This window comes from Schistosoma mansoni, chromosome 1 (assembly GCF_000237925.1).
Source record: "Schistosoma mansoni strain Puerto Rico chromosome 1, complete genome".
Taxonomy (NCBI): Eukaryota; Metazoa; Platyhelminthes; class Trematoda; order Strigeidida; family Schistosomatidae; genus Schistosoma; species Schistosoma mansoni.
Genome location: NC_031495.1, coordinates 20,931,421 through 20,953,215, shown reverse-complemented (window position 1 = coordinate 20,953,215; position 21,795 = coordinate 20,931,421). Strand labels below are relative to the sequence as shown.

The 21,795-nt window shown below is 33.0% G+C and overlaps 2 protein-coding genes across 2 annotated transcripts in view; both read right to left on the bottom strand.

The window, feature by feature from the left end:
* The window catches only part of Smp_196950 (putative one cut domain family member), a gene marked incomplete at both ends in the record, with an annotated part of 41,943 nt that extends 34,190 nt beyond the window's left edge, over nt 1–7,753 (bottom strand). The window contains 3 exons of the mRNA XM_018793616.1: nt 6,022–6,537; nt 6,796–6,885; nt 7,024–7,753. Coding sequence (XP_018648110.1) covers nt 6,022–6,537; nt 6,796–6,885; nt 7,024–7,753 — 1,336 coding nt within the window. The remainder of the gene's footprint in view (nt 1–6,021; nt 6,538–6,795; nt 6,886–7,023) is intronic.
* An 8,003-nt stretch (nt 7,754–15,756) lies between these two features.
* Smp_140950 (transcription factor mrg-related) overlaps nt 15,757–21,795 on the bottom strand; it is a gene marked incomplete at both ends in the record, with an annotated part of 36,882 nt that continues 30,843 nt past the window's right edge. Inside the window, 4 exons of the mRNA XM_018793614.1 lie at nt 15,757–15,844; nt 16,577–16,661; nt 17,486–17,792; nt 21,498–21,599. Coding sequence (XP_018648108.1) covers nt 15,757–15,844; nt 16,577–16,661; nt 17,486–17,792; nt 21,498–21,599 — 582 coding nt within the window. The remainder of the gene's footprint in view (nt 15,845–16,576; nt 16,662–17,485; nt 17,793–21,497; nt 21,600–21,795) is intronic.

Here is a 21,795-nt window from a genome sequence, read left to right as displayed (position 1 = left end):
ATTCAACCCCGGATAATAAACATCATACCCGTTGGACTAGTTAATGGTTAAATGAACTTAAAATCTTAGCGTATAACTTATTGAAGGGGAGGGTTGAAGCAATTGACAATTCGTTCAAATTTCAGCATGAACATCAACAGTGGAATATAGATAAAAGCAGTTGACTGACCCGAAATCGGATGGAATGTTGGTTCTCGGTTCCATAGTTAAACATAATCCGAAAGTACTTAAAGTACAGTTCTTATAATCTATCTTGTGAGTGCAGAAATGTATTCTGGTTGTACTTTAAACCATAAAACTGAACTACTTTAAACGTGTACCACATGATTTGGTTGGTAAATAATGTGCAACTTGTTTTATTTTTATGAACGATATTCACAATCACTTATTTATTCACGATGAACCTTGAGTTGAAATTACTCATAGCAATTTATCAAATCCAAAACTATTTAACGACTAGAGTGATAATTTAGGGTAAACCCCGTTCCAAATCACACTGGTCTATTTTAAGACCCGCTCAACTAGGTTGAGTCACAATTTCAGTTTAAATTTAAGTGATTTTAGATTACTTTATTGGGCTTTGACGTATTTCTGCCTACGTTGTAAACTGACTTATGGTTACAAGATTGCTTAGAACATTTGCCGACCAAATGCCTACCAACTAAACATCCTGGTTCTTTACAGCACATGGAGTTTGAAGAATTAAATAACTTTCTAAGCTTCACTTGATTTAATCCTATGATTCTAGCCAAACCAATACAACAATTTTCAAATCAAGACAAAACATTATAAGCAAAGATGGGTAGTGCCTAGCAGTGGAATCCAGGACGCGAAAGATACTGGGTTCGAGTCCCAGAGTAAACATCAACTCTGGGGTGCAGGTACATCCAGATGATGAGTCCCAAATAGGACGAAACTCGATTCCTGGATTCCACTGCTAGCCACTATCCATCTTGGCTTATAAAGCTTGTGACCTAAGGCAATACCGATGCAATCCACACAGTATGCACATATGCCAACAAGAGACTGATCAATTGCAATCCTGAACAACAATGGGAAGATACAAGTCAACAACAAGTGAATTTAAAACATTATATGTTGTATATTTCATAAAGTTCTTTACTAAATACCTTTGTACCTTTGTTGAAATGCCTGCGATAATGATAACAGAGGTCGCCTTGATAATTTACAGGACAATTTTGTGGTTGTCAATATATTCTGTTATATATTCATTTAGTATGATTATACTAAACTTATAAAATAAGAGCACTGATTGGTTCAAATTAATATTCATATTTTTCATCTGAGTGAATGAGTAAGATATTATGGAACAATGAACATTTTTACACTAATCTAGGTGGCCTCTAACAATCTACTTCAATAGAAACACAAACTACATCTTTTCTCATTTTATCACTAAGTTTCATCATTATGATGAAACTGAAGGTTGTTTAGTGGTTTTCAGAAACATATATTTCATAAATTACCAAAAATTATCATCATTACCAATGATCATCCATTTTTCACCCACATCTTTATATTACCCGTGTGCTGATTGAGGGTCATTATCAAGAAGAATTCCCAAAGTTGCAGTGACTAACTTTGATTGTTGGCGTGAAATCAGGTCTGATATGAAGCGATCAAACAGTATTTGCTCAGCATCACGAAACGATTGAGAAAGCATGTTTGCTATAGGTTTCTCTCCCTCTAAGTGTAAAGTGTTGCTTCAGGACTAGTCTTCATTATTAACCACATTGATAATAGGTAGTGAAGTAGTTGAGTAGGTCGACCACATAGCCTCTTACCTCAGTCTCATCAACTATAGCGGGTTGGCATCTCATGGATTCTCCCCACGGATTCAGAAAGCTCTGTTGGCTTTTACAAACCTACATCACTTGTGTAGTAGGTGAGATGTTTTTCTATCAACCAGGAGGCAAGTACACTACACAACAATCCACTCTGTATTACTCTTTGGCTGTGAAACATGGTCTGTGAAAGTAGAAGGCATGTATGGACTGCAGGTTTTTAACCATAAGTGCCTTCACAGCATTGCTGACGCATCGTATAATAACCGAATGTTAATGTTTAGTCTCCTTCCCCATCAATGCCACTAATGCTATTTTGACTCACCTAGTTATCATTTTGTTAATTTTGTTTCATCATGCCCCTTGTTGCTCAGTAGTTATCCATCCATCTGGTCAGTTCGTGATGAAAATTAACTTCAAACTGAACTAGTCTGCACGAACCATCATCTTTTTGTTGAAATATAACTAGATAAATTTCACTCAGGTCAGTTATTTATAAGCATTGTAGAACCTGATATATATATATATATATATATATATATATATATATATATATATATATATATATATATATATATGTATATATATACGCATCGGTCTAAGTCATCACAATGCGCCAGTTCGACGAGATGAGATTATCAATTATCTCAAACCAGTATAAGTAGTAACAGTATCAGTAACAACAAAAACTATTACCTACAGACAACATGATTCTATATACATGGCTCAGTTCAGCAGCCAGTGACCCCATGAGCTAACAACTTCTTGGTTTGGTCATCCTACCTTCTTGTACCAGCGGACATCGTTCATCCGGATAGGCGGGAGATGGGCATAAGTTATACACTTCCCACCCACTTCAGTAAATGAAAATCTACTACCTTATCAACCGGTTTTTCATCGTTATCTAGTACTCAGAATCTAACTACAGCATTACTTACTCAGTTGTTCCAGCATACGTGAAGAATACCTTCAAGGCAGCTGTGATCAAATATTAATGATCTATGAATGTTCTTTATTTTCACAACCGCGAAGCAGGACAGAACAAATTTCTCCGCGGAATACTCGTCTCCTTATTTATTTATAATTGCTCAAACACATAAACATTGGTACAAGGAGGCATCAAATGGATATGCACCACATAAATCACTCGATTTGTGTGAGGGTTGGGATACTACACGAGTGCTGAAACCGAAGCAGGTGGCTTTCTTAGGGGGCCACACCCGGAGTTTTTAACCTAAATGTTTAATCCACAAGGCAGTGGAGTCTACGTCAGGAGATGTAGTCCCATAGTAGCCGGTGACCAACGATCGGTTCATACACCACTTGTTCCTTCGGGATCCTTGACACCATGTGCACCATTGGTTTGGAATCAAGGTTCTGCAACTCCCCTAGGTGGATAATCCGCGTCCACCAGCCCGATTAAGGCGCCGGACATTCTCTTTTAGTCCTCTCAATTCCGTTACCAACACCCCCACCCGCGAGAAGGCAGTGAGTACGACTTCCCTAGTAGTGGTTGTATGCGTACCAGGAAATTTGGGGGCCAAACTTCCATAAGGCTCAAACTCTCAATGAAGATTTCAATCAAATTAGTAATATCGCATCAATTTATACTATATCAAATAACCAAAATAATAGAGAATATTATCATTTCACCGTTGTGCACTTATCTCCTGTTAATTAATTATCGACTTACGGTAATTAACCTTTAAACTTAGTTTGAACTTAATAACGAATGTTCACTTTAGAAAAACACTTGAGAAAAACTATGATTAATAACCTTGTCAATAGTTTAGTCTATTCATTGAAGATAATTATATTGCATTAATTACTTAAAACATTGATGGACCTCTTGTAAATTTCAACAAGAATGGCGTTGCACTTTAAAATTTATAGCTGACTAACAAAATACGAAATTCAACTTTGTCTGTAATATGGTAAAGAAAAGGGTCCTTATACTTTTTTTCACCTGTTCAGCTGTAATGACATTTGGAAATGACCATTTCTTAATTATTAGGAACTAAGTTTAGAACTTTTGTTTAATGTTCAAAGTTTAAATTATTCGACTATTTCGTGTACTATTTCCATGTCATAGACAAAATACTGAACTACATTCTCAGAGTCAGAGAGAGAGACCGAATGTAATATTAGAAAGTTACTTAGTTGGTGATTGATATTATTATGGTCTCAAACCCAAAGGAGAAAAGTTGATAAGACCTTGAAATTTCAACTAGGAATTTTGTAGTTGAAGCTATTGAGACATGTAACATCAGGGGTTATACATTCCATGATTACAGATAATAGATTCACTATTCTGCTGTATTTCGTATGATTCAAGTTCTTCTGACTGTTAATTCGGCAAATTCCGTATTGATATAACTAATAAAGCTAAAATAAAAACTTTACTTTTTAATTCAAACTATTAATTCATCTACATCCAGAGTAATTATCACAACTGAGTCAAAACTCAATGCTCGAAAATTCTAAGTTCAATCGATTCACTTTGCAATGAAACAATTATTCAGTGCAATTGCCAGACAATTTCCTCCATTCTGACATGGTTGGACTCAGTGAATCACTACGGATCACTAGTACTCCAGGAATCGATCTTAAAACCATTTATTATCAAGAATATTACAGCACACATTACGTCTGTTACCCATCATGGAGCATAGGCCACCAACTTGGAATCACCAACCTACTCTGTCCTGGACTGTCTTTTCTACTTGTTTACAACTGATATTCATTTTTTTGAAGCCTGCCTCCAGTTTTCATCAGTTCTATTCCAGAAAAAACATATCGTAAATCAAGTAGCCGGTCAAAATCAAGGTAGATGCACGAAAACAAACTTATTCAAAGTCTTAACAGATTCTCAGTGGTGATCTAACTTAGATAACATCACGATTTTAATCAAATTAATAGAATCACAAAGAATTTTTATGAGTTGAAGTTCGTGAAGTGTCCATATAGAAGATGTTGACTTCATTTTTCTGTATGAAGAAATAAAGAATGAATGTAATATTCATTGAATGATAGGATGAGTTATAATTTTACTACAATTAATGTCACGTTTAAAAGTAATTGAGGAACGAGTATTTACTTATCCGGACTTAACCAAAGTTGAGGAAGATAATGTATCTAGTATTTAAGTGGATAAATGAAAATGAACCAACATATTTAACACATTGAGTAGACATCATTGAAGTTATAGCTATCTATTCGCTTCAACATCACAGTGATAAAGAAACCATCACAAATAGTTTTGAATAAATACTGGGCACATAGAAAGACCATTTAAAGTTGTTCAGTGGCTTCTTATAATCATTGTCATCTAGTCACGTGAAAGAGCAATTCAATAGAACATGAAATCGTTTAAAATAGACATTAACAGTACAGAGGATAGATAATTTTACCAATCATAGTAAACTAGCATTGATTTGAAAGTTTCATATAAGTTTGCAGATGACTGTAAATTCTTTCAATCATGTTTGTTCACAAAGGGTCTTTCTAGATTGCTTTAATCTATTCAACTTGATAAAAAAATGTATTAATGCTAGCAATACGATTTATATTCTAAAACAGTTATTCTACATATCACACCATGTAGTTAGATATTAAAACTGTAATCAGATATCGATTTTCAAGGACATATGAATCATATATTGGGTTGACAACTTAAAGCTTCTAATCCCAAGCCTGGCTGTCTTTAATTGTTATTAATTCAGTGTGAGTGATTATAATTTACTTCAATTGTGTAACCAAAGAGAAGACCTAGGTATTTCATTTTAGTATGGGACTTGTCAGGAGCGTGGACCTACAGCCCCTTCAAGGGTCGAAGTCAGAAACTCCAGGTCTCGCGTCGAACACATAACAATAAGAATCAATGGGTTGGCGTCTAGCCGTACTATTTCGATTTCAATCAATTTAAGATATAAGGTGACACTCTTCGAATACCATCAGTGATAACTGTTTCACTTTCGAAATGTCTGAATTGTGGGAACACATACTTGGAAGAAGGAGCTGCTCAGCCCTCCCTGATTTTCAATGATACCCCAACTAAGAACGATTCGTGATGAATATAACCTACAAAAAGTATCTGTCTCCACGAAACCTCTTCAAGTAAATTATTACTCGCATAAACAGTAATAGTAGTAAAAAACAATTTATATCAAGTCTGGTATTTAAAAATATTAGTCTATAATAATTAACCAATACATACTTGATGTTTGAATTTTCAGATCAGGTTTATAATTCACTTCGGACTGAACATAATTATAACAATTTTGTAATTGAGTTGACCTGTAATTTGAATTTTCTGTAAATGAAGTTCTTGGTTGATTATTATTATTATTACTAGCAGTACTAATGTTGCTGTTATTCGTGTTTAAATTATCTACGGTATTTTTTAAATTTACATCATTTACATGACTTGATTGATGATTTACAGATGTACTGTTATTAAATCCAACCATAATAATATCGGTTGTAGAATGATGTGTAGTATTTATTGCAGGACTAGTATTATGATTGTGTTTAATTGTGTTACTTTCTTGAAATCTTGGTTTAACATCTTCAAGAATGAATGGAGTAACTAAACCATTATGATTCTTTAAATTATTCGATTGTACAGTATTTGAATGCGAAATAATGGAATTATTTACACTTTGTAATTGTTGTAGGGGATATTGTTGCTGTTGACCAGATTGATGAAGTTTCAATAAATTATTTGTATCATCTATTCTTAATACATTATGGTTATTATCATTATTATTAGTATCACTATTACTGGTATTGTTAGTTACATTATTAGTATCATTATTATTACTAGTAGTAGTTATTGTAGTAGTATTAGTGGTATTAGGTTCATATAATTGTGAATTAGTATAATTTGTCAATTGATCTATACTTCCATTTAAATTAAATTCAAGTGAATTCCAATGATTTAATGTACGTATATTTAAACAATTTAAATTTTTTAATTGTTCTGTATTACCATAATTTAATGAACCATTTTGATAAATATAACTCATTACGTTTGATGCAGCTGCTACAGTAGAATCAATAGATGAACTTGTCATAAGATCTGTTGATAAAAACGATTCCGATATACAATTTGTTAATGATGGAAGTTGAGTTTCTGTTGTTCTATTACTATTATTAATATTATTGTTATAATCATTGAATGAAGATGATATCATAGCATTATTATTGATCTGATTACATAGAAAATTTAATTCAATCCGTGGATCTTGAATATGTTGTTGTTTTTGTTTTAATTTGGATTGATTACTATATGATGTTGTTATAATATAATTTTGACCATTATCATCAATATATGTTGTTATACCTAGTTGATCAGATAAATTACAATTATTAGTTAACTTTATTTGTGATGATTGTGAAATAAATGCAGAAGAATTAGTATAACTTAAATCATGTGGACTATCAAGTGTTTTCAATAAATAATTTTGAATTTTCATATAATTTGATGGGGATGATGTTGATTGTTGATTGGTTAATAAATTTTCATTAGCGTCTATATTTTCATTATTAATTAGTATATTGGATGAATTGTCTATATTGCTAGATAACTGAAATGATACAGTTTGCGGATTGGTTGATATATTTCCTGTTAAACTATTTGTTCGCACAGCATATTCACATGAGGAGAGAGAATTATTAGAATTTTGACTAGAGGGTAGAAAATTATGTATTGAAGATTGTGGATGAATATCTATTGTTGATATATTATTATTATTTACTCGATTGATGTCAACAGTAGATGTTGATAAACTAGATCCAGATATACTTTTAGATAATGGATGAAGTAATTCTTTGGTAGAATCTATTAAGTATAATGTTTCAAATTTATCTGGATATAATTTATAATTTTCATCAGATTGATTTTCTTGATTATGTTCTTGTTTTAAATGTTCTATGTTTTTAAACATATTACGGTATATATAAAGCTATAATATTAATAATAATGATATATAATATAAATGGATATCTCACTACAATTGATACAAAATAGTTTGTATTGTTCAATAAAATCCATCAATATCATCTATGTAATCGTACATTCATTTGAATACATGTGAATATATTAAGTCAGTAAATAAATTATTAAGTACCTTTCATATACATAAAGAATACTAATTGAAGTCAATATAATCATCACAGTTCATTATATATCATAATAATAGTCTAAATTGAATGCATACCAATCTTCTCCAGTGAAATAAGTATTCATATTATGTATACAATTCATTAAATTACCTGGCTAATTAATTGATTTGAGAATTCAAATAATAAAGTTAATCAATTATTACTTCTAATTGTGTATGTATGTATTAATACTATAAGAATACATACATTTCTATGGGAGCAAACATACATAGAATATATAATAATTGGTCAAAACAGTCTACATAATCAAAATTAATTCTTTTAACTGGTCAGCTTATATATATATATATATATATATATATATATATATATATATATATATGTTTAGCACATTATTGACAAAAGAATTTCTGAGAGCCCTAATTAATCTTTTGATTGAAAGTGTATCTCCGAAGTTGTACTGATAATATCAGTAGTATTTCGAGAAATGTTTAGTAAATATGAAGTATTAGTTGTTAACTGAAATAGGATTAATATTTAGATTGTGACTGGAAGAAGAATCAATGATAAGCATTTAGTCCTATTTCAAACCTGTCATCTGAATGTAATTTCATCTCGTTGTTGATGTTCCCATCAAAAGTTGAATAAACTACCTGTCTCGCCAAACATAAATCCCTGACCAATTTCGAACTTTATTATCAATAACGGGGAAGTACAAGTCCTTACACATAATTTCATAAAGGTTGAAAAAGTTAGTATTGATTTGAACTCAATGTTTTTACGTATACGTTGATGTTTGGAATGACAGGTATTGAATTCAAGTCCCTGCGTAGACATCTAAAATGGAATGAAGAATATTCAGATGAATGGTCAGAAACAGGACGAAACGCGCGTCTTGGATACCACTTCTAGTCACAATCCATATTTGCTAAAAAGTTATAACTAATAAGTAGTATAGAGTCAATCCGCTTATGGTGCACCTATCCCAATAGAGATCGACTAATTGCAGACCTAATATCAATAATAAGGCAATACAATTCCTCACTAAAAAGAATTACATCCTTTGAAAGTATGTGAATATAAATTCAGGTTAAATAAAAAACCAGTATATCTAATATTATGTAAAAACATCTAATTTACCCTGTCTTCATTTATTCTCTATCAAGTATGTAATTTCAAATAGATGTATTGTTATATCCAACTAGATTCACTGGTATCTATGCGGTTACACCATAGAAGAAACATTAATTAATCATATTGTAAAGAATCTAAATGATTTTTATTTCATCAGGTAATCAATACAAATTTAAATTACTCTTTGATAAGGTATATATTACAATATGAAAATCAGGAAATTAATAGTTCCAAACAATGATCAGGAACGGAATTTTAGATGATCAAATATAGATAAAAACGAATAAATAAGACACACATGTTACTTACCATCTAAATAATTATTAATTACGAAGAATTCCGTTACAATAATCATTCTTTAATTTAAAGCACAGCAATATATTGTACATATCGCAAAATAATTTGAAAGTCCATCTTAAGTATAGAGTCATGTGCATACACACTACTAAACTACGACGAACTATTCGTTCACTACCTCCGCGATTTTCAACAATTCCTTAGTCGAATTTAGTTTGTGATAAAAAACCTACCGATATAATTTGCTGAAACAATTCACCATATCTTATTATTCGTAAACGTTTGAATCATGCCCTTGTTGGCAGTGAGGATTGGATTTTGGTCAGGCTTTGATAATATTTGTGAATAGTATGTGGATCGCATTGATATTGTCTGTTTTTCACTCTTGTGAATGATAATATCACAGTCACTGGACAAACTAGTGGCTAACTGGACTCAGTAACTCGATGAATGATGCGTTGGCATTCGAAACAAAATATGCTAGGTTCCTATTTCGGCATAAACACTAATAATAGTATGGAAGCAGATCCATCTGATAAGTCCCGAAATAGGACATAAAGTTCATCAATAGTTCCATCGCCAGACACTATCCATCTATTCTTTAAAATTTACTAGATCAATTGAAGTACAATTAAGATTTATTCTACCTCGTTCAACTGAGCTCTTAAAAACAATAAGAATCCAATTCAGTCTATCAATGAAAAGCAAAAAACATCTATCCGGTATTCGAATCAGTTCAGATCTTCCTAGGTGGGGTTGCTAACCCCATCCGGTAGAAAACAACCTAGCCAAAAAACTGCTAACCAATGTCGAGGCGACTTCAGAAGTAATAGGCCTTACCATACACAAAGCAAGAATAGCATTCCTACAATTAAAGAACATACGGAACTAAAAAACTATTAATCATTATCAAAGTCAGAATCTTCAATACGAACTTCAAGACAGTTCTATTGTACGGAGTTGAAACTTGTAGAACTACCGTAACCATCATAAAAAAGTACGAATATTTATAAACAAATATCTACTTAAGATACTTAGTGTCCGTCGACCGGATACTATCAGCAACAACTTGGACAGATGCATAAATGTGCCTTGTCCTACGTTGTAGCTGACTGACTGACAAATCAGCTTCCAAATGAAGAGGAAATTAGGGAAAGATGCTGGAGATAAATAGGAGATGTATTGTCGAAATCACTAAACTACATCATGAGGCTGGCCCTAACTTGGAATTTTCAAGCCTAAAGGGAAAGAAATAGACCGAAGAACACATTGCTCCATAATTGGAGGGAGACATCAAAAGGATGATTAGCATTTGCAAACAACTGGAACGGAGAGCCAAGGACCGTGTAGGTTGGAGAATCCAGTTGGGAGGCTTATGCTCCTCCATGAGTGGTAACGCAAGTAAGTAATATATTCCAATATCAATAAAATGTTTAAGGTTAAAGGATTTAACAGAGATATGCGTTTCAATGGGGACTCTTTATGGCTATTATACTATAAAGATAAAAATAGCTAGTTATTGAATAGTAGTAATTAAAGGTAATATGATTTTTTTTTAGTATCTTAAGTTCATCATTTTCCGCACTCAATAATATTCTCATGGTCCGGTCTATTTTATATATGTATTTTCCTGAATTCTGAAGACTTATAGAAGGCTCCCAACTATATGTACCAAATTAACAACTTCAAATGACTTTTATTTACATGATAATACATATTCGCTTTGGTCAAATCATTAGTTAGGAAGTTATAATCTATTAGAAATAATCCACTGTCCCTATTTCCTTATTATTTTCCTTTTTCATTCTTTGAATCTTGTCCAAAAATATGAATAATTACAAGACTATCTTCGATTTAAATTCTAAAAAAAACATATAATAACCTTAAATCATGATTAACGTTAAGTGTTAACAGTAGTCTATTGATCTGTACTATTTAATAGAATCAGTGATTTGGAATAATTTGGTCTTATTTTCATTTATTTATCAATTGTTCTTCATAGTATGCTAGTTTTCTATCCCTGAAGTATTTACAGAGTATATGTCTTTTTTCTTCTTTCTATCAACTGTTAAAATGACTACTCTTTTATGGAAAACAACGATTTATCATTGATTTTGTCTTGTCGTTAATTAGTCTGAAAAGAAAATCCATATTCACAACATAATTATTTTGTATAAAGAAAACATACACACATAAAAACCTATTTGTGTGACGAAGTTTGAAAACGGGAAACTACTGTAACAACACAAACCTACTAGTTATAAACCTATAACTAAGATGACATAAAATGAACAAGTAGAGGTATTACATTCAGTAAACTGTCAAAGAAATCCAAAAATTATTTGGAAATGTAGCTTACAGATTATACATTCTGATTATTGTACGTTAATAATCAACACACCGTTAATGACTTCATTCAAAGATAATATAAAACAGAATGTCTGTGAGGACTCTTAACTTTCTTTTTAGGGAAAATTATTCTAATATTAGAAGTATATATGTATCACTAGCATACTGATTAAAATTGTGTTTTTACACCTCACTCACATTTGTGTGAAATTAGATAATAAGCTGACTAATTTGATGTGGAACTTACTTTTTAAGCAATTGGCGCAAGATTAAGTTTATATTAATTAAACGGTATTAGGAATAAAGTGTTAATTGTCTCTTGTTAGTATATGACAATGCAAAGGACTTCGCATGTTAATAGTTTATATTATACCATTCTTTCTTGACAGTTTTTTCGAAACTGGGCAAAACATTGGAACCATTTTGTCTTTTTTTAATAACTGTTAACATCTTTACAAATGTAATTCACATTCGGATTCCATTTATGCACGGCGTTACTTATTTTTGTGTAACTAATCATTCAAGCTTTGTTGATAGCTCTTAAAATTTCGTAAATGAATTCAAATATGATTATTTTGAAATCAACTAGACATCGATTAAATTACAATATTGCCAGTAAAATATCATTATCGAAGTTCCTATTCATTTTATATACTATATTACTCAAATAAACGTTAATTAGTGTAACCTGACTACTATAAGTTTTACAAGTGATATTTTTTGAAACGAAACAACTAATAACCTACCGACTGAAATTAGCGACCAACTCATAAATTTGTGACACCTATTTTCAAACTGCTGAAGTATCCCACTAAATCAACCTACTCTAAATTTGTTTAAGCTGAATGATTATGAATGTTAATTGTACATTTTCGCGAGTTGCTATAAAAAGGGTTACAAATTATTGTAATACAAAATACTGAAAAATCTAATCGTAAATACTTTAGTTCTTGGTTTTTTTTCTTTATTATCTATCCTTTGAAAAAAAAGCGACAAATATACTGAAGTTCAAGCACCTTAAGTTATGATGACAATTAGTTGTAGCAGCTGAACGGATGGACAATTAGCATCATTGAATACGGGTACCTGATACTGACTGTTAGTAACACTTTTAAAATATACTCTGAAAAATTACGATTCAAATACATATCGTAGTATTGTACAATTGGTGCTGAGAAATTTTTATCCTCAACAAAATTTATAGTATTGAATCAAGTCATTATTATCAACCCTATTGAATGAAAAAGCGTTCGCACTAAACAACAATCAAAATTACAATCTCTTAATAAACTTCCATACTAGTAATATATTTCTGAAGTCTACTCATCATTTGTATTTGTGTTTTGTTGATTTTTGAGATATAAAAAAGTGCTGTTGTATAAGAGTAGTTATTGACAGTTGACTGTGCTTATTTATATTTCTACGTACAACATATTAATGGACTGATCATGTCGTTAATAAACTATAGCAAAAATTAGAAATTTCAAAAACAATTTAATGTCCCAAGCTAGACACAAAATTTACAAATAAATTATCCCTGAAATAAATGTTATTCTCAAAATATGAAATAGGATATTCGCTTTTTTTATTAATCAGCTCTATACTAAGAAACTATTCACCAAATGACATTGATATTTCTTCCCGTAGTAATTTACTGTATTGATTTTTGCAATAATTTTCAAGTGGTTTTCATAAAAATATTTTTATACATCATTAAATACTTTGCATACCAGTCAGAAGTGTAAAGAATCCAAATTTACCCGGTAAATTTTCACGTTTTACAGTGATACCAATCACTTGTATTATAAGTCTTATCGACAAAAAAGCCTTTAAGTACTCAAGATGGTATCTAGGTTGTTTCCTTCTCCAAAATAATTTCATTTGCTGCAGTTACAAAAATGCTACTACACAGTTGCGTAGTATTTGAAAATTAATTCGGTCTGAAGGTATTTTTCGTCACAAAGTGAAATCACTAGTTTGCCATTTCTTAGCAATAAGTATACACGACATCCACGCAATCAAGTGATGAATGCAGCCCCCCCCCCCTAAAATTTGGTCAGAATCTCCTGACGTATTTTCGTGAGTCGATTTTTAAGCATATATCACAGTTCTCAGTTCATAGAACACTTTGCTAATGGTTGTTACTGACTTTTAAACATTCAAATTTAAATAAACAATTTGATACCAGTGTTATTCAGCGACTCCAAATAGCTGGTAGCATTCGATTAGAACTAGATTAAAATTAAATTTTAAGAAAATTTACCTGGGAAAATTGTTAATTTAACTGAATAATAAACGAAGACCAGAGAGCGTAATTATACAATTTTACGACTCTTGGCTGGTCCTAAACTAAATGTGACATTACCACCTTATTCTTGCATTGCGAATGAAGACCTTTTGGAGAAGAACAAATAATTGTCACACAAATAATGAGAGAACTTTCCATATTTAAATGCATTCCGAATAAATGTGTTTAGTGGGAATGAGTGTTTTGTTGTATGTTAAGAATTTAGAAATAGATGTCAAGTAAAGCCTGAACTCCCGAAATGTTTCACCAATCATACGGACTAAATATTACATTGGTTTACTGCCATTTTAGTTCTCTTGTCAAAATAATAGATATTAGCATACGATAACGCTGATCTTACATTTACAAAGAATTCCTCTCAACTCAACTTATATGCATTAAATGAAATGCGTCATGATTTCAAAACACTCTTGCTAACGCCGTGACATTTCAGAAGTCTTCAGGATTGCATTGTCTCCTTAGTGTTTATTCTCTGAAATACTGGAAACTACCATCACCGTTACGCCAACGGGGTGTGATGACGTAGAGTCCGTGCATGTGTTCATATTAGGTAGCTTTTCTATAGACACTCATGATAAGTTGCTCTTCCGTGGAATGTGAATTTATCAGTATTTAAACAAAATACCGAGTGTTACGATGACGTTGATTACATTCAATGAACACCTAAATATTAAAAGTGACTGAGAATAACAAATAAGACGAATCGTTTAGTTAGAAAATCATTCCCTTTCTAGCTTACAATCCTTTCGCAGTATGCATCCATGACGCTACCCCTAGTTGTTTTCATTACTGACTAGTTTACACATAAATTCTTAGTCACGGTGAGAAGTCGTGACTAATGGAGTCAAACTATTCTATGAGTGAGATAGGTATCACTGATAACAACTGATGATAGTTACACTATATCGTTAACTGAGTGAAGTCGTGGATCATTGGACGCCGACTTACGAACCTAAAGGTGATATGCTTACGATAAGCCCTGAAGGTCTTTTGCCCAGTTTCCAGTAGGATCGTGAATGCATGCTACAGGAGTCCTGAACTACAGCGAAACAACTGCCACGTGCTGCTCAGTTTTCAATAGTTCTCCAGTTGATCAGTCTGTTACGAAAAATACCTCCAAAATACGAGATTATTTTTGAACTCTCATTATTCAGTGAGGTAGCATAAAATGGATTAACGTCACGGCATTTATCTCTTTGAGATTTTAATGTGGAAACTTTCGATCTAAAACCACGTGCACCTCTAAGCAATGTTTCATTTCCTGTGGTCTCAAAATTGATTTAAACATTAAATATGGACCTGGTTAGGACAGTCTTTTTTAACCTCTCAAAATCCTCATGCCTAAAGAAGTGTATTGATAGATTGAAACTGACGGCCTATGAGTTTCATATCCACTATACTGTCAACTGAGACGGAGGATAGAAATGCTCATTAAACCCTAATTTAGCCCGGACCTTGAGCATCGCATTCAGTTATTATCCCAAAAGAACACAGGCCTGTTTGCACTATAAAGTTCCAGACTTTTACTAAGGTTATTCAGTTTTATTCCAAGATAACTAAAATTAAGCAAAAAATCAAACAATTGTTTACTGTGATGACAATTTATAGATTGTAGGTATGAATCTGTCAACAAGCAACGATTTTGAAAAATTAAAAAGATTTTTATATATAGTAATAATATTATACAGGTTGTGAAGATATACATATTTTCAAAGGGTAAATGAGAATAATATGTATTTAGCACATTGCTCTCCGTTGATATTCTGCCGTCGCTACAGTGTAATCTTCAAGTCGGAAGTAACGACCTTCATTCTGTCTTAAAAATCTATCACATAGAAGTATGAAACAAAAAACAAACGTTTATTAATCAATGACAACTAAGTAGTGACTTAAATAAAAATATATATGTAAACACTCTAATTCGGAATAGCTTAAACTATAGTCTTTTTAGACGTACCGACAACAAAAAAGTTGAGTTTCTGCAAGTAAAATGTGTTTATGACTCGCATAAAATGTGTTTATTTCTTTAAAGATGAAGTTATATGACAGTAGAGGAAATTCATATTACACATTAAGTAATTTAGTTCTAGACTGAGAACCATTGAATAGAGAACATAAACATTGTTCCAAAACAAATGACTACCTTATAGCTGTTTGAAATAGACCCTACTTAATCATTGACAATATTTTACTTCCTTATTTTTGTTATTACATCTTATCCAAAATATGAGGTGTTATGGAAGTTAGGAAACAGAAGCATCGTATGTCCCAACTTTATATACACCAAATGCCTATTCTTAAATAAAGTGTTGATATCCAACGAATTGTATGAATACATACACACTTTGACGTGTAGTTTCTTCCAATAATAGTTAATAGTTTTCATAAAACTTGTTTTCTATGAAATCTGAGGAAGACATGCGTCAGTTATGCCAGAGTGATAGTTTGAGTAAGTCTTCGTAGTAGTAACATTAAACACCTGAAAGAGCAGTAGTGGTAACATATACATGAATTATGTAATAGAAGAAAACCTAAAGACCTAAAAGACAATACTTACTGCAAGAATTCGTTGACCAATGCTTCTAAAATAGGCAGACTATTTACATCGACTTTGGTAAAAGAAACCATGTCCCGAAGCTTAACTGCAACAGAAATACATACATGAACTACAGTGAAACACATACAAACTAAAGTAGTTATAAGTTGTTCATCATATTTGTCTAAAGGTAATAGATTAAGACAAAAGATTTTAATATAATGGACAGACTTTGACGGAAGCCTATAAGTTATATCCGGTTAGTGTAGTTGTTACGGAAGAAGTAAACCCTTACACTAACAAACAACAAAAGAACACTCCAGTCTTGACAACAATGATAAGAGTGGAAATGGAATAATTCAAGGGAACTATGAACAATCTAAACAACCAATTGCTCAGTCACTATTAAAATGTCAAACATATAAAGGATCAATTAGTTTCTTCTCACTAAACTTAAATCACTACTACCGTAGATTTATATACAGACTTTGTGAACTCCGAATAGCCTAATATATAAGAAAAACATACCAAGGGTGTTAGCAGATTACTAGTCAAAAGAATATTGATGACATCGCTGTGATATGGCATAAAAATATGTTACACCTGACTATATATTGGAGCGATTTAACTTTTACCAACACGTCGTAAGTTTATGACTAATGAGTTAGAAGATGAAAATCATCTTGATATGAGTGGCTTTTCATAATTTAAATTCAGAATAACGGAATCATAAGCGCATATTAGAAGTGTTTCTGAGTGCATACATTTGAAAAATCAATTAACGTAAATAAATTCTTCACATCTTCGAAAACAACTTTTTTTCAAAAGATACCTTTTATTCGTTAACCAATGATATGATAAACCAAAGTGCCGTTTGGTGATTTACGTAAAAGAAAACTTGAAAACTACACATTGAATTGAAGGACGTACCAAACAGCCTTAATAAGTGAATTGAACCATAAATATCTGACATTCTTTTATCTGTGTGACGCTTTAAAAGTTCAGCATATTGTAACCGTTCAAATTTATATAGAAGATGAGAACCGATAATCAAATTAAAGTAATGCTGAATCCCAGCGAGAAATTCACGTCTTAGATCAGGTCTTATTGCAGGATTTATATTATGTTGAACATTTTGAGGTTCAGAAGTGGGTTCAGATTTCACCTCGATTTCAGCACTTTCTAAGAAGTCAGACAAAAGAGCGGATATTGGTTGGGAAGCAGGAAGCTCGTAAAGCTACAAATCAATCAAATCAGTAAAATGAAATGAGATAAGCTTAAACAAACTTAGTAACGACTACAGGGACAAGTAAACTAGCAAAATAATAAAAGTTGTTTTCTTCAAACTCAGTCAATGGCTGACCGAAAATATTATATTAGCTTAGTAAAAACGTACAACCTAAAAATGAAGTGTGACAATGGTTGTAATATTAAAGCTCGGCTACTTCAGTGAACCGGAGCAATAATGAAGTACATAATAAAAACATGATATTTTTCAATATATAAAGTGGTCTGTTTAGAACTTCGTCTTTGAAGACCAATGTCTACTTGTGTGACGAAAATAATCAAACTAAAGAGAACTACAGCAGTAGACCATAAAAATTATTCTGTTAAAAATATCAGTAGAATAGAATAGCAATCGTCTTTATATCATTTATTTAGTTATGATAAAGAAACTCCGTATTTAAGGAGTGAAAACGCAATTTATCACAAGATTACGAGAGCGAACATAGATAACCACCTAATAATACTAAATATACAGTGGCTTTTTGTAGTTTCAGATTGATTTGTTAAAATTTCAAATCTTGGAAAAAAATAAAGGGAATTAAAAGTTTTCAATGTGCATCAAGCAGGGAATGATCAAATTTACTCAATATATAGAAGGACCGTTCAACCTGTTACGTAATTCTTACAAATTATCTGAAATTATGTACCTCAAAGAATGCTGCACGGAATCAAAAAGCTAGCTTGGTTTTGGAGAAATCGCACTACTTGTGGCATAGACGAGACTTCTGTTTGACAACCGGATGATACGTATACTATTTGGCAGTTCACTCCGTATTACTCTGAAGATGTGAAACATGGTCTATGAAAGTAGGAGATATACACAGACTGCAGGTTTTTGATCGTAGGTTATTTCTTTGAACACATAAACATTGGTACAAGGAGGCATCAAATGGATATGCACCACATAAATCACTCGATTTGTGTGAGGGTTGGGATACTACACGAGTGCTGAAACCGAAGCAGGTGGCTTTCTTAGGGGGCCACACCCGGAGTTTTTAACCTAAATGTTTAATCCACAAGGCAGTGGAGCCACGTCAGGAGATGTAGTCCCATAGTAGCCGGTGACCAACGATCGGTTCATACACCACTTGTTCTTTCAGGATCCTTGACACCATTGGTTTGGAATCAGGGTTTTCCAACTCCCCTAGGTGGACAATCCGCGTCCACCAACCCGATTAAGGCGCCGGACATTCTCTTTTAGTCCTCTCAATCTCGTAACCAACACCCTCAACCGCGAGAAGGCAGTGAGTAAGACTTCTCCGGTAGTGGTTGTATACACGTTGCCACTTGAGAGTATTTGGAGAGGGAGCTGACTATCCCCACACTCATCCGTAATAGGGCATTCGGGGGCATCGCTTACGTATCGTGAAACAATCATCTAGGCAATGATGCAGTTACAGGTAAGGTACCAGGTGAAGATAAGAAATCGGTTGATGAGAATGTAAATCTTCACCAACTAAGGTAACTGGGACATGTGTTACGTACGCCAAATCACTACCTACCTCGATGGGCCATTTCGGCTGGGGTAGAAGTTGGGGGAAATCTAGAAGCGGCCAAACCATAACTTAATGCTTGTCCATGAGGTAATTGGCTGTTGGTCTGAGCCATGCTAGCAGGTGTAAACTACTTGGTTGAGACCATCGTAGTAACGGCGATGAGTGGCTGGAGGCGTTCAGTGACATGGCTTAGAGTGCTTTCCAGAAGCAGTCATTATTTATCTTGTTCTAGATTCTGGGTCTCAGTATTCCTTCAATCATTCCTTTAGAATTAAATCCCCAACGTATATTCTTTCTCACTATCAGTTTTACTACAAATATTTCTATCCATTTGTTACTCATATTGTCAAGCCCAACTCGTTGGGGTGATTTGGTACGGCTAATTGGATTAATCAACGGGTTCTACTTTCATTATTAACAACTATGAGGATAGTCGTCTTTTGAAAAAAAATAGTTACAGTATTAACTAAGTGCCTTAGTTTGCACTATCATGCTACGGGCAAGAGCACTAGGAATAAACAGATATTCCGCATCCCCAATATTAAAGAATATATCGTAAAATCGAGGTACTAATAATTATTATTTCCTAAATTATTTGTTAACACGGTTCTTTTCGCGGAGCACATAAAAGTTATTAATTCCACCAGTTGTAATACAATTTAAAGTACGAATATAAAATCGAACAACTTATATAATGATATAATAAGATAGGCGTAAAACGTTATGTATATGTACATATATAATTTCAAGTCTCCACATTTTAAATCTGATATATTGTGCAGGAATTAGGACTAACAACCAGGTTTTAGTTTATTGAACAGCAAGCTTAATTCCATCGCTTATGGAATTTAGTCATGTTTAGTTTCTTGTTAATAATTCGCGTAGAGGCACATTATTTTATCAGATAAAGAAACATTTTATGGCTAGTGGTTTTGTTTTTTTATATGTTCATCAGCGAGTTTAAGTCAATAACCTAGTCTCCTGAACAGTCATTTAGCCACATCGTACAATATTTCACCCATCAATTAGAATTGGATCCATACACTTAAAAGTCTAATATAAAATCATAAGTTTTTACCCATAAAAAATGGACGTAGGGATAAAGAATGATGGGATAAAAAGATGGAGTGAAAATAATAAAATCGATTGTACTGAAGAAGTAATTAATAAACACGATCTGAAAGAAATGAAGTCGGCAATGTATTGCTGTTAATAAAACCTAGTTTCACCGACAGATTGAAACCTAGCCATAAACCCCAGACAAGACATCTTCAGCTCCTGGTAGGACTAAGCTTAAGAGTTAGCGATTCTGTGGGCGCTAATGAGCAAAATGCACGGAATAAAATGGTGACTGGCCAAGGATATCGTATTTAAAAGGCCTAGACTAAAATAGAACTCATACCTAATAAATGTCTTCAATAAACACGAGAAATGCTGAGATGGAGAAAACATGCTTCCATCGGTCGAAGGCGGTGGTATAGGTGATGATCTATTAGAGTAGTATGAATTCAGAACACCTTAGTCCCTCTCATTATCTTTACATTGATTTTAATTTGACGATCACTTACAAATTGGAGTAAATTAATGACAGCCCCCAAATGCCCTATTACGGATGAGTGTGGGGATAGTCAGCTCCCTCTCCAAATACTCTCAAGTGGCAACGTGTATACAACCACTACCGGAGAAGTCTTACTCACTGCCTTCTCGCGGTTGAGGGTGTTGGTTACGAGATTGAGAGGACTAAAAGAGAATGTCCGGCGCCTTAATCGGGTTGGTGGACGCGGATTGTCCACCTAGGGGAGTTGGAAAACCCTGATTCCAAACCAATGGTGTCAAGGATCCTGAAAGAACAAGTGGTGTATGAACCGATCGTTGGTCACCGGCTACTATGGGACTACATCTCCTGACGTGGCTCCACTGCCTTGTGGATTAAACATTTAGGTTAAAAACTCCGGGTGTGGCCCCCTAAGAAAGCCACCTGCTTCGGTTTCAGCACTCGTGTAGTATCCCAACCCTCACACAAATCGAGTGATTTATGTGGTGCATATCCATTTGATGCCTCCTTGTACCAAAGTTTATGTATTTAAATATATTAATGAATGACATCTCAATACAAAATGAAACAGGACCATCAAACAGTTAAAGGAAACCTGACTTACACGAGCTTGACGAGTAATTAAGTCCCAATCATCCACGAGCCACGCCTTTAAAGATGGAGGTATAGATACCAGTAGTTGTGGCTTTGAAAGTAAACAGTCATCCTAATAAAATAATAAGAGAAAGGTTAGATAGGTATCTGCATACAACAGAATGAGACATAATGTCTCAGAACTTAACATGAGTCTCCCGAATGCTAAAAATACATGAATTTCACTCGGAACATGATTCATACTGCAAGAGACATAAGTTATTTCATTTCAGATGTACTGATGGAGGAAAAGATCTTTTTCACCTACA